The sequence below is a fragment of the Budorcas taxicolor genome, chromosome 14 (genome assembly GCF_023091745.1).
Source record: "Budorcas taxicolor isolate Tak-1 chromosome 14, Takin1.1, whole genome shotgun sequence".
NCBI lineage: Eukaryota > Metazoa > Chordata > Mammalia > Artiodactyla > Bovidae > Budorcas > Budorcas taxicolor.
In genome coordinates, this window is record NC_068923.1 from 44,032,979 (window position 1) to 44,046,583 (window position 13,605).

The 13,605-nt window shown below is 43.6% G+C and overlaps 1 protein-coding gene across 1 annotated transcript in view; it reads left to right on the forward strand.

Moving 5' to 3' along the window:
- Positions 1-13,605, forward strand: part of ADHFE1 (alcohol dehydrogenase iron containing 1) — a 33,117-nt gene that overhangs the window by 7,830 nt on the left and 11,682 nt on the right. The window contains exons 7-12 of the mRNA XM_052651805.1: positions 1,737-1,814; positions 3,038-3,143; positions 7,018-7,170; positions 9,624-9,722; positions 12,756-12,834; positions 13,007-13,103. Coding sequence (XP_052507765.1) covers positions 1,737-1,814; positions 3,038-3,143; positions 7,018-7,170; positions 9,624-9,722; positions 12,756-12,834; positions 13,007-13,103 — 612 coding nt within the window. The remainder of the gene's footprint in view (positions 1-1,736; positions 1,815-3,037; positions 3,144-7,017; positions 7,171-9,623; positions 9,723-12,755; positions 12,835-13,006; positions 13,104-13,605) is intronic.

Sequence of the window (13,605 nt, forward strand, 5' to 3'; positions counted from 1 at the left end):
TACAAGTCAGTAATTTTGGGGTGTATGTTTCCAAAGTTTTCTGATTTCTTCATTTTAATACAATACCTAGTTTGGAGATCAAAATAGATTCAAAATTCATTCATGTTTAAAATTCTGATCTTCATTACTGCACAGACAGAGGCAGTTTGGGCCAATGGTAGGGGTCTGCAGAGCTCAGCTATGAAGTCACTTTTTGGAGAAGGAAGGTCAGTGTTTATAGATGCTCAGACCCCTCTCTGGTCTGAGCCCTTCTCTGTTTTGTCCCACTTTGGCATCTGGGAGTTTAAGGGGAATGTTTCCTGTCATTTCTCTGGTGTTGACTCAACCCTTTCTTCCACATGATGGCTCCTCAGCTGACCTGGGGCTTTGTCTGCCCCGGGACATGTGGTCAGTATGGCCTTGTCATGCTGGACAACATCTGCTCGGTGGCAACACAGGACACAGACAGGCAAACCCAAATCAGGCTCCCTCGTCTGGTCCACACAGACCTGGGGATCTTTTGGTCTTTTCTTTCCTCCATTTTATCGCTGTTAACACATCACTGTTTAAAGCCTTACAGCTCAAATGCCCTAACTGGAAAATTTCAGCTTAATGTCTTGTCCTCTATCTTCCCCACTCCTCCCCCATCCCCATTGTGCTGGGACGGGAGTGAGTTGACGGCAGATGAACGGCTTTGACATGAACTAGGGATCAGTGGGGCGCAGCATAATTGATGTCTGGAGATTGGAACCCTGTGGTGAAACTGTGTCAGCATCACACAGAGGGGTGATTAGTAAAGTTTAGAAACTTGACTGAACTGCAAAACCGCAGAGCCCAGCAAAGGCAGGGTGTCACTGTGCTTGCTGCCAAGGCGGAATAAAGATGTCTTTTAGAGATGGCAAATATGAGCTTTCTTCCCAGAGATGGCAAGAGGCCTGCTTTTGAATTCCAAGCTGCAGCTGCTTAAACTCTGGCCCTGGGGGAGCCCAGGGCTCCCAGAGTGCCTCCCTGTTAATACAGAAACAGATACCACATGAACACATTAAACACACATGTGCATAATACAAATGTGGATGTGGTACATACATGCGGGGCATACATACATGTTAGCACCATATGGACATCAGACATACATGCTGACACAGATACAAGCATCATGCATACATATCAAGTGCACATGCATTAGGTTTACATGCATGTTAATGTAGCCATGTACCTCATGTATACTGAGTATTCATGCATGAGTAATTAATGCCAGCACACACACATTAAAGACAGGTGCCAGAAAGCTAATGCCAGCACAGGGATCAGACCTGTTCCTCACATGTTAATGCAGATACAGTCATACACATCAAGCATGTGTGTGCTAAATTGCTTCAGTGGTATCTGACTCTGTGACCCTATAGACCATAGCCCACCAGGCTCCTCTGTCCATGGGATTCGCCAGGCAAGAATACTTGGGTTGCCATAGGTTGGGAGTGGGTTGCCGTGTCTTCCTCCAGGGCATCTTCCCAACCCAGGGATCAAACCCACGTCTCCTGCATTGGCAGGTGGATTCTTTACCACTAGCACCACCTGGGAAGCCATCCACATTAAGCATACATACATGTTAACACAGATACACGCATCAAGCGAGTAGACAAGAGCAACAAAGCTTTCTTCTCTAACTTTGCTCCTTATCTCCTGAGGCTGAATTAAGTATCTCTACTGACCTTTATTTAGATCCTCTATTAAAATTAATTTTTTTGTTGTTCAAGTTCCAACTACCTCAGGCACAGGGAGCGAAACTACTGGAGTTGCCATTTTTGACTACGAACACTTGAAAGTAAAAACTGGTAAGAACTTCCTCTATAAATGTTTTTTAATTCTCTTAGCTTTCAATTCCACTCCTTTTTCTTTAATCCTAATATTTAAAATTCAAAGAGTTACAGAATTAAAGAAAGAGTATGCACATAGACACATGTTCTTTCTTTTCCCATATACATATAAGAGTATGAAGCAGTCTAATAATCTTGCTTTTGAGAATTACCTACGAAAGCAGATTGAAATGCCATGAACCAGGGCCATTTTTCTGCCCAAGTTAGTGACTGTATATCAATGACAAATGGTTATTTCCTTTCCCAGCTTTTTTACATTCTAACTCATTTTCTTTGAGATGTGATTTTTTAATAATAAAATGTATAATTTTAAGAATCTGGTTTGATGAGTTTTGACAAATATATACACACATGTACCCACCACCCTAATCAAAATATAGATATTCCCACTGCTCCAGAAAGTTCCCTCGTGCTTCTTCCCAGTTCATGTCTCCAGCCCCATTCCTAAGTACCCACTCTTCTGCCATCTACCTTCTTTGTCATCTGTATCCCATCATCTTCTCCAACTCTCAGCTAATCTGGGAGAAATGTCCCTCTCCTTGAGATGGTTCAGCATCCTTCTTCCAGGGCTTTGTAGCAGAAGAAATTAGCAATGAACCGCACATTTATGGTAACTTCTCTTTTTAAATTATAGTAAGCAACACTTAAATTCTCCCTTACTTTTTTTTTAAAGACTTCCCCATCATGTTATCTAATGTGGTCCTTACAACATCTCTGGGAGGGATGGAGGCCCTGTGTCACCAGAGTCTGAGCTTACAGAGAACTCTCAGAGAGAGAACTCAGAGAGGTACAGACATGTACCAGTGTCATGCAGTAAGTCACAGAGCCAGGACCCAAACAAGCAGTGTGGTGGTAAGCCAGTTCTTTGGAGTTTTATGAATAAATAAGCCCTGAGTTGTAGTGTTTGAGTGGTATAAATACTCCACTATAGCTACAACCTGGAGCTAGGACCAGATGGCCTAGTGGCTTTTGTAAACTGCAGGGAGCTCCAGCTGCCCTGAAATTCCCAGGTTTCTGACTCCAGATCTTTTTCCGCTGCTCCTTGCTGCCTCCCTAAATGAGAATGAATCTTATCTCATATTTTGATTTTTTTTTTAGAATAATTTCTTACCCTAAAGTTATTTGATTTTTTAAAAAATCGTGTCCATACCTATGGCCTATGTTGCAAATCCCTGTCTTAGGCATTGCTTCACGAGCCATCAAACCCACACTGGGCCTGATTGATCCTCTGCACACCCTTCACATGCCTGGGCGGGTGGTCGCCAACAGTGGCTTCGATGTGCTCTGGTAGGTACCCAGGGCCCCTGAAGGGGCTCTTTCGGGGACTCGGGTCAATGCGCAGCACTTGACTGCTGAAAGCACTTGCTAAGCTCTCACTGATTGTGCTCCACAACCACCCTGGCTTTGGCTGTCATCATCCCCTTGCCTGGATGACAAGGCTGAAGCTGTAAAGAGGAGGTGAGGTCCTGGGTGAGTCACAAAGCTGCTGGACCGGACCAGCCACAGCTGCAACCACGGGATCAGAGAGACAAGTACGCAGCATCTCAGGCCCACGGCACCGCCTCTGCTGCACCAACCCAGGGTGCCCGGGCTGCAGCCAGAGGAAAAGAGCAGGGACAGGAGTGTCCACTTCCTGAGCTGGACAGGCTCACTGTCAGCACTTACACGTCATCACTTCCCCACAGCTCTGTGCCAGGCGGAAAAGAAAACTGAACTGGAGACATTTAGCAACTTGCCCAGAGCCACAGCCCGTGTTCTGGCTTTAGCTGCCATGTGCCAATGGCTCCCACATCCATGTTTCTGCTCAAGTTCTGGGCACTCTGTTCCAGCGGCATCACAGGGACCCACGGGCACTTCACATTCAGCTGGCCCCAAAAGACTACCATCCGTTTACACATGTACATTTTCCCCCCATTTTAACATCTCTGAAATCAGGGCATATCTGTATATCTGTGGCATGCAGTATGGTTTTCTTCTTCAGTGGTACTTTTTAAAAATGGTGCATCTTATAATGCATGGCATCTGGGAGTTGATGAAATCTGACCATTCTCTCACCACCACCCCCTTACCCTTCACAGCTCCTCCTCCTGGGTTCCTTACCCTAGTGAGCAGCAGGACATAGTATGAGCTTATCCCTTGTCTCATGCCTACACCTAGCCACAGAGCTCACTCTCATCTGCTTGAATCTCTCCCATCTGCTCCCTGCTCTCAAGCCTCATGGTCCCACGTCAGTTCAAGCCTGGACCCAGGGCAGCAGCCTCATCATCAGTTTTCCTGCTCACATCCCATACTCCTTCCATCTGTCCTCCATACTGGCCTCAAGAAGCTTCCAGAATGCAATATGACCACTGCACACATACACACACACGCCCCTCTACCTTATCAGTCTCTCATTGCATTTCCACACCTCCTGTCTAAAGCCAAGTTTCTTTGGCCCTGGACTGTCCCCAGTGCTCAGCTCTTTATCTGCTTGGAGAAGTCTTTCTTCATTTCCACTGGGGCATCCTGCCCTTGATGGAGCCTTTGCTGCCTGCCCTGCCTCCTCAAGAACCACTCTGTGCTTTGCTCCTCCCCACTGGGGGGCTGTGCGTTGCTTTGGAGATGCCCCTCTCTGCGTGCTGTCTCTCACTGCACTGTGAGCCTGGTGAGGACAGGACCATCTTATGGACTTCTGCATCCCTGTCCCTTAGCAAAGGGGCTGTCACGTCATAGGTACTCAGTTAACACCTGCTGAGTAAAATTCACATGAGCAGGGGGCAGCAGAGTTAGGGTTCATGTCCAGGTCTATCCCAGTCCATGGACTGCTTTCTCACTGCATTACACTGCCTGCCAAGAAATGGGAGAAAACTTGTGTCCAACTCCATCCTGGTCGATGTTGTCAGTGTTTTGGAGAGTTGTCCTCTAATAACTTGGAAATAAGGAAAATGAGATTACCCTCCCTAGCTGGGAACTGCATAGTAAATATATTAATATAACAGACCAAAGCAGTCACCTGTAAGTGAATGACCCACAGACCCAGAGACTTTGCTGTCAATCAGAGGGGAGGGGAGTGAACTCAGAACAAAAGACAGTGATGGCAGCGGCCCTTCCAAGGACTGACCACCGGAGAGCACACGTGGTCAAAGGAGAAGTCTGCCCCTGAGGCCCAGTGGCCTGTGCTGAAGATGGACACACCCATATATTCAACCTTAGAAGCAGTGACCCTGGTTAGGGCTCCATGGGCCTTGTGATCATAAGTTAGCATCCACAGCTTTGACAACAGGGAGAACAGATGCCATCTAGAAGACTCAGATGTCTGCCCTCCTCAGAGGTTCTATTTTCTCTTTTCTTTTTCTTTCAAAATACATTTTATTAGTGGCATATGGAATTTAAAGTGAAGCAGTTTCTTTCCAGAGATAAAGTAAGCCCTGACAGGTTATTTTAAAAAATGAGCAGATATGTCATAGCAAAAATACCGTCTCCAGTGTAAAGAGGCTAATAGGAATACTCTGCACCAAGGAAATGACTTTCTTTACCATGCTGACCACAGTGGACACCCAGTTCAGCTGGGGGAACCCACAGCACTGGACAGTCATGGGCAGAGGTTCTATTTCTTGTTGGAAATCAGTAATCAGACTTCTAAGTTTTACACAGCTTCCCTGGTAGCTCAGGTGGTGAAGAGTCTGCCTGCAGGCAGGAGACCTGGGTTTGATCCCTGGGTCGGGAAGATCCCCTGGAGAAGGAAATGGCAACCCACTCCAGTATTCATGTCTGGAAAATCCCATGGATGGAGGAGCCTGGCACGCTACAGTCCATGGGGTCACAAAGAGCTGGACATGACTGAGCGACTAACACTTCTGTGAGCTCAGTTCAGTGAATCTACCTCAGAAAGACAGATCCAGTCTTGGGCCCAGAATCCAGATACACAATGGGCAGAGGTTCAACTCTCCACCTTGGCAGGCTTGTTACCACCCCTCCGCCCCATGGATACCTCCTTACTGCTTTGCCCACATTTCCTATTTAGAACCACAAACCCATAGCTTTTGTCTACCAACTAATTCTTTTTGAAGTTCTAATACTTTGTTTCAAAAGATGTTATCTGCCTGTCACATGTAGAGGAGAGTAAAGTCTCCATTCTAAGACTGAGAAGTGTAACTCACACACATAGGAGTTCCTGTTATACTGTGTTCCCAATGAGTCACTCATCTGGATGATTATGTTTATTCCCATCTTCTGCACTTGATTAGCTAGAATTCATGGTGGGCCAGTAGGTAAAGAAAACTGATACTTTGTTCTTAAAATAGCCAACCCTGAATTTAGGGCCTATAGGAAAAAAAAGTAGATTTTTTTTTTCAGGCCAAGCATTAACAATAACGGTGAATGGTAAACTTTACAAAGTGCTGGTACGATATGCTAAGTAATTTACATGCGTCAATTTTCACATCAGCACCACGAAGAAAGACATACTATGAGCTATCCTCATCTTAGAATCACAAGGAGGATGGTGACTCTCCTGGCCCCAGGCCCGCACTGGGATAGCCTGGTGCCAGAATTCACACCTGGGAGCTGACCCACTGCTCTACACTCTTATAGGAGGCTAGTATAACTATTATGACGCTCTTTGGATGGATAATACAGTATCTGATCAAGGCAGGGTATAAAATGGTAAATATACTTTAGAAGGAAGTCATTTTTCAGATTTAATGGTTTTCTTAACACAAATGTTTAAAAATTCAACATCATAAAGATGTATTGGTACTAGAAAGGAACCATATGTAATCCTAACACATTCTGGTCAAAAACACAGTAGTGCTGTTAATGTCAACTTCACTGCGTTGTTGTGCAGCCACCCAGTCATGTCTAAGTCTTTGTTACCACCATGGACTGCAGCATGCCAGACTTCCTGTCTTTCACCGTCTCCTGGAGTTTGCTCAGACCCATGTCCATTGAGCTGATGATATCATCCAACCATCTCATCCTCTGTCACTGTGTTAATTTCTAAAATAAGTGATGACTGTCATGGACAAGAGACAGATTAGTGAGAGGCCTTGTGATTATCAGCACTACAAAGGCATATCCACGGGGGAGTGAGAACCAAGCATTCTGAGGCAGTTTGTGATCTGAATGGAAGGAAGGAAAAAGAGGATGCTTTCAACTATGTATTTTGACTATTCCTTGCTAGCCACGCCCTGGAGTCCTACACTGCCCTCCCGTATCACATGCGAAGCCCCTGCCCTTCAAGCCCCATCACTCGGCCAGCCTACCAGGGCAGCAACCCCATCAGCGACATCTGGGCAGTCCACGCACTGCGGATTGTTGCCAAGTATCTGAAGAGGTATGTTGTCCAGAGGGGACAGAAACGGCAAAAAAAAACCAGTTTCCACCTTCATGAAATGTGGCTTGCTAGATCCTGAAATGTCCTGAACAAGCCTGTTCACCCAAAAAAAGCAGTCACTGTGCATACAGAAGCACCAGAGACCAGCAACCTCTGGAGGGAGCCCCAAGGGGACAGATGAAAACCAGATCCCTCGATCTAGAAAGGCAAAGCCCAGGATTGGGGAAAACATGGGAGCCTGATTTATAAAGGACGCAGCTAGAAGGGTTTTTAGGGGCTTCCCAGGTGGCGCTAGTGGTAAAGAACTCGCCTGCCAATGCAGGAGACATACGACATGCTGGTTTGATCCCTGGATTGGGAAGGTCCCCTGAAGGAGGGCATGGCAAGCCACTCCATTATTCTTGCCTAGAGAATCCCATGGACAAAGGAGCCTGGCGGGCTACAGTCCATGGGGTCAGAGTCGGACACGACCGAAGGAACTTGGCACAGCACATGCAGTAGGTTTGTTCAGCAAAACCTCAAAACCAAAGCTGGGGGAGGTCCTGTGAGATTTGGTCACCAAGGGCAGAAATGAGAACCATGAGACAGATGTTGGTCCTGCCCCGTCAGGCCTTGTCCAGAGGCACACAAGGTCTACCCATAAGCAAATGCACATGAACCTCAATTTAAGAAATAAACGTCAGGTCTTCCCTGGTGGTCCAATGGTTAAGACTCGACCCTTCCTCTGCAGGGGGTGCAGGTTTGATCCCTAGCCAGGGGACTAAGATTCCACATGTCGTGTGGCACACCAAAAAGAAAAAAGAAAGAAATGTGTACAGTTGTCTGTCCTGGGAGACAGAAAACTCTTCCTGAAAAGATTCCCACAAGATTTTGAAAGACTTATGCATGAAACTGGAGAAGGCAATGGCACCCCACTCCAGTACTCTTGCCTGGAAAATCCCATGGACAGGGGAGCCTGGTGAGCGGCGGTCCACGGGGTCGCTAAGAGTCGGACACGACTGAGCAAATTCACTTTCACTTTTCACTTTCATGCATTGGAGAAGGAAATGGCAACCCACTCCAGTGTTCTTGCCTGGAGAATCCCAGGGACGGGGAAGCCTGGTGGGAAGTCTATGGGGTCTCACAGAGTCGGACACGACTGAAGCGACTTAGCAGCAGCAGCAGCAGCATGCATGAAACAGCCCTAATAGGCTCATGAGAGAGCAAAGATACATTTAGCGATGAAAAGTGACCCCTAAGACATTGAGACTTATGCAAAGTCAAACTCATCTTTGTATTTATACACAACGGAGGGAAAGAATAGGGCAGGTTTGGTCTAGATGTGACTACAGGGCCTCCTCTGGCTGGAGGGGTGGGGTCTAGGACCACATTTTGCAACAGAGCTGGGGGAGGATCACGAGCTATCTTGGACTCTCGGGGGCATCAGGGAGCATCTGTCTGCAGAGAAGCGGATACAGATAATGGCCGGCCAGCGTGTGTGGCAGGGACATGGGCTCAGCAGAGCAGCAGTGGAAGGTGAGGGTGCAAAATGGAGAGAGGAGAGGCCACGAGGAGTGGACTCCACCATCCACTACTTCATCCTGCTGTTTGGGAATAAGGAACTGACCCTGCATTTTGGAAAGAGACAGTTGCCTGACTATTCCAGATAAAAGAAGGAGAAAGGCTGTGGCATTTTTATTTCAGAGCAGGAACCCTTATTCCAGGCAGAATCACAGAAAAGCAAGTGGGAAGTGGTTCCTTTGGCTGTCCCAGGCATTCCGCCCTGAGGCAGGGCTTCCAAGTCCTGGAGCAGGAAGGCTCAACTACATCTGAAAGCGGCATTTGAGAATTTGCCTTTCCCATATGGCACTGGGGAGGGATGGAGTGAGCGAAGGCTCGCCCTACAATAACATGCCACTTCCACAGTAAAAAGTGTAGAAATAACATGCGGTTTGCAGATACCAAAAGAGGTCTCCAGTGGGTCCAGTTTGGGTGGAGCCACAGAAAGCACGATGTCTGGGCAGCTTGTCTGGCCTGTAGGTACCCCCAGGCGACAGGGACTCACTTCATCTAACCACCCTAGACCCATGCATCCTGAGCATGTGTTTACCCTAGGTCCACTCGCAACCACAGTCAAGGTCATTGACAAGTGAAGAAGAATGAGTCTCGGGGCACTTTTCTAGAGCAGCTTATGCAGTTTAAGGGTCAGTGCTTTCTTCCCCTGGTACTTTTACCACATGAGCAGCCTGACGGCATAATATATGCCTTTGCTCCAGCCACTGATGAGAAAATACATTTCCCTTCGGTTTTCATCTAGAAGACAAGGTGTCATTTGAATAACTTGCCTAATTTTTCTTCCTATTGAGTTGTGTTTTTTTTTTTCCTCCCCCAGATCTTTCCCTAAGGCAGCTCTTTATTTCAGTAGGAAATGCCAATGTTGATATGTTATTGTTGTGTATTTATATCATCCACAGGGCTGTCAGAAATCCTGATGATCTTGAAGCAAGGTCTAATATGCACTTGGCAAGTGCTTTTGCTGGCATTGGCTTTGGAAATGCTGGTGTTCATCTATGGTGAGCAAATCTGAAATTTTATTTCTTCACCCAAGCTATTGCCCTTAAATTTTATTTTAATGTCTATCAATCATTTAGGATGTGTTGTAAGATTTTAAACATGCTATAGAAAAAAGAAATTTAACTTAGGGTCCCATAATATTTTCTTAGCTCAAATGCAGTTTATTGAGTCATAGATTTTTTTTTTTTCTTTTTGGTAACAGCCTTATTGACATATTATTCATACCCTATAAAATTTGCCCTTTAAAAATGTATAATTCCGTGGGCTTTAGTATATTCACAAGTTGTGCTACCATTACAATAATCAATTTAGAACATTTTATCACCTTTGAAAGAAATCTCATATATTTTAACTGTCACCCACCAATTCTCCTATACCCTCAGTCTTAAACAACTACTAATCTACTTTGTCTCTATAGATTTGCCTTTTCCAGATATTTCATAGAATGGAAGCAAATGATATGTGGTCTTTTCTGTCTGGCTTCTTAAATTCAGCATCATGTTTCCATGGTTCATCCCATACACGTTATCAGTACTTCTTTCCTTTTTCTTGCCAAGTAAGGTTCCATTGCATGGACATACCGTATTTTATTTACTCATCAGATGATGGTTATTTGGGTTGTTTCCACTTTTTTGGCTATTATGAATAGTGCTGTTATGAAGAATCATGTATAAGTGTTCCTGTGGACATATGTTTTCACGACTATGGAGTATATACCTAGGAGTGAAATTGCTGGGTCACATGGTAACTCTGTGTTTAAATTCTGAGGTACTGCCAGGCTGTCTTCCAAAAAGGCTGTACTATTTTGCATTCCTACCACCAGTGGATGGAGTTTCTGATTTCTCTACATCCTTGGCACCTGTCATGGATTTTTCAAACACCAAATGCAGGATTTTCTTCTCCTGATCTCTCTCAAAAAGAAAGGGATTAGAATATTTGTTGATAGCCCAGAATTAATCTGTTTGATCAGAAATGTATTGGTATGTTGCTTTAAAACTGAAAATCGGTGAACATGGAAAATTAAGAGCTAGCCCTTGCCCTGTATGGGAGGGGAGTTTGGAAGAGAATGGATACATGTATATGTATTGCTGCATCCCTTTGCTGTTCACCTGAAACGATCACAACATTGTTCGTTGGCAATATCCCAATACAAAATTAAAAGTTTTTTTTAAAAGAATTGGCCTTTGCTAGGGAAGTGCAATGAAATGGTCACCCTCAAACTCTGCTGCTGAGAGGAGCACAGATTGGCACCAACTTTCTAAGAAGCAAATGAGCAAAATCTACCCAGAGCTTGGAAAATGTCTCTACCCTTTGCCCCATGAATTCTACTTTTAGGAATGTAGCTGAAAGAAATACTCATGATATGATCAGAGACTTTCCTTATGAGGATATTCATCTAAAAAGTTATTTATAATTGAATATTTTAAGAGTAACCTAAATTCCCAACAGTTTGAGAATGGTTAACTAAATTTCAGTATTCAAAGAATAAACCATCAAAAGTAATGTTTTAAAAGAGTAAAAATTATATGGGAAAGTATTTTTAAAGAATAATAAGTAACTATGTGCATGCATGCTAAGTTGCTTCAGTCATGTTTGACTCTTTGTGACCCCATGGACTATAGCCCGCCAGGCTCCTCTGTCCATGGGGATTCTCCAGGCAAGAATACTGGAGTGGGTTGCCATGCCCTCCTCCAGGGGATCTTCTCAACCCAGAGATCGAACCTGTGTCTCTTACATCTCCTACATTGGCAGGCAGGTTCTTTACCTCCAGCACCACCTGGGAAGCCCTAAGTCAACAGCAGTGTTTAAAACTGAATGCACAATACAATCATAAATTAAAGATACATGTAAGAAGACTAGAAGGGGATATCCTATAATGGTTATCTTGAAGAAATAGGATTATGGATCATTTTTATTTTTTACAACAAATATATATAATGGTTAAGAGAAATCAAACTAAAATATTGGATACTGTTAGAAAGGTACTTTGAAAGCTACATGAATCCTTTCATATAGTGGAAGAACACCAAGCCATAATTTCCTGAATACTACGGAGCCTGAAAACGGTAAAGCACGTTCCTCTCCAACAACTCAGAGAGCTTATACCTTCTGATCTGGTTTATGAGTGATGACAGGCATGGGGCACCTTTTTTCTTGGATAACCATACAATTCACCAAAACACTTCATCTTTCTATGAAATATAAATTTTTTACTGACTAAAAACAAAGTCATCCAATAAAACCCACATTAACAGACTTACAGACCCTTTTACTATAGTAAAGCATTTCATTTTCAAAATATTAATTATAAAGATATTAACTTCTCACAGTGTTTATCTTCTGGGTCATCTTATAAACTATTATATTGTCCTATTTGTTCACCAAGAATTTGAGAGAGTATAGAGATTTCCCATTAAAACAAACAGAAAAAATCCCCACAAATGAAAACCATGGTGCCTTTTCTCGATAGCCTTACAGACTGAAAGAATCATGTATGACTCAGTTCCCATTAGTACATAGCATTTAAAAGAACGTATGAATCACTGGCAAGACGGATCACTGGCGGAACAAGTTTGCACGTCTAGCACAGTACATCTTGGTCCATAAAACTCCCACCAACATATTCAGTTTGTGAAGGAGCACATTGCCAAGGCTGTGCCGAGCAAGACAGAAAATGCGTACCCTGAAGACTGTCAAAAAGAAACTTCAAAGTGAATTCTTGATTTCTTCACGATCATAAGGTTAACCAATGTGCTCAAGGAGCAACTTCAACGTCAGTACTTTTTAGTGGCATGTAGTTCTACCAGCATTTGATTTTGAACATTTCAGCAGTTTTGTCAGTGAATATGCCAATTATCAATTGCATAATAATATATCCTCGTAGGAATCAAAGAAAACAAAACGTCTAACCTTGTGGGTTAATAATACTGTCAAGAGACTGTGAGGGGCTCTCCCATAAGAGTATCTTTGTATTGTTAACTTGAATTTCTGTTAGATGTATGTCAATATAAGGACTTTTATTTTTTTTCTAGCCATGGAATGTCTTACCCAATTTCGGGCTTAGTGAAGACTTATAAAGCAAAGGATTACGATGTGGATCATCCCCTGGTGGTAAAATCATAATAAATGCCTTAATTTAATCTTAGATTCCTGTCAATTGCCATCAGTGTTTTTTGTCAATTCTTGATTGTTTGGAATACAGGATAAAGGAATTCAGTATCTAGAATATTCAGGCTGAAGACCAGCCTTGCCCCAGCAGTCACCATGTTTCCTTTCTCCCCAGCCTCACGGCCTTTCTGTGGTACTCACCTCCCCAGCAGTGTTCACGTTTACATCACAGATGTTTCCTGAGCGGCACTTGGAAGTGGCAGAAATATTGGGTATGAACTGTTCATCATAATTCTATGACCCACATCTATGGAGCATTTCCTAAGATTGCTTCTGAAGATAAGCCATAAAGATTAATACCAAAAATACTGATTTGAGATAATCTAATAATAAAGTGTCAGTGACCTTCCCAGATTCCTATCTAGCACTACAATTCTGTAATTTTGTGTTTCTAAGAGTCTATTAGCAATGAAATGGAACCAAGTATTGCTTACTTTAAGTTTATAGTAATAATATTTCCACTGTTTTTATCTCCAAGGAAAGTTAAATTCTGTATACTATTCATGTTACTAATGATTCTTGTTTTAATGGGAAATAAAATGAGTCTAAATCAGGAAGAGTAAATTCCCAACTATAGAGAACCTAAACAACTAGAAACTTTACAAAAAGTTCCCCAAAGAAGAATCTGTTTGCTCTTCTGTTGATAAATCATGTCTATAATAAGATACCCACCATGCCTTTTGAATCTTACAAGAAATACATGTATGATCACTT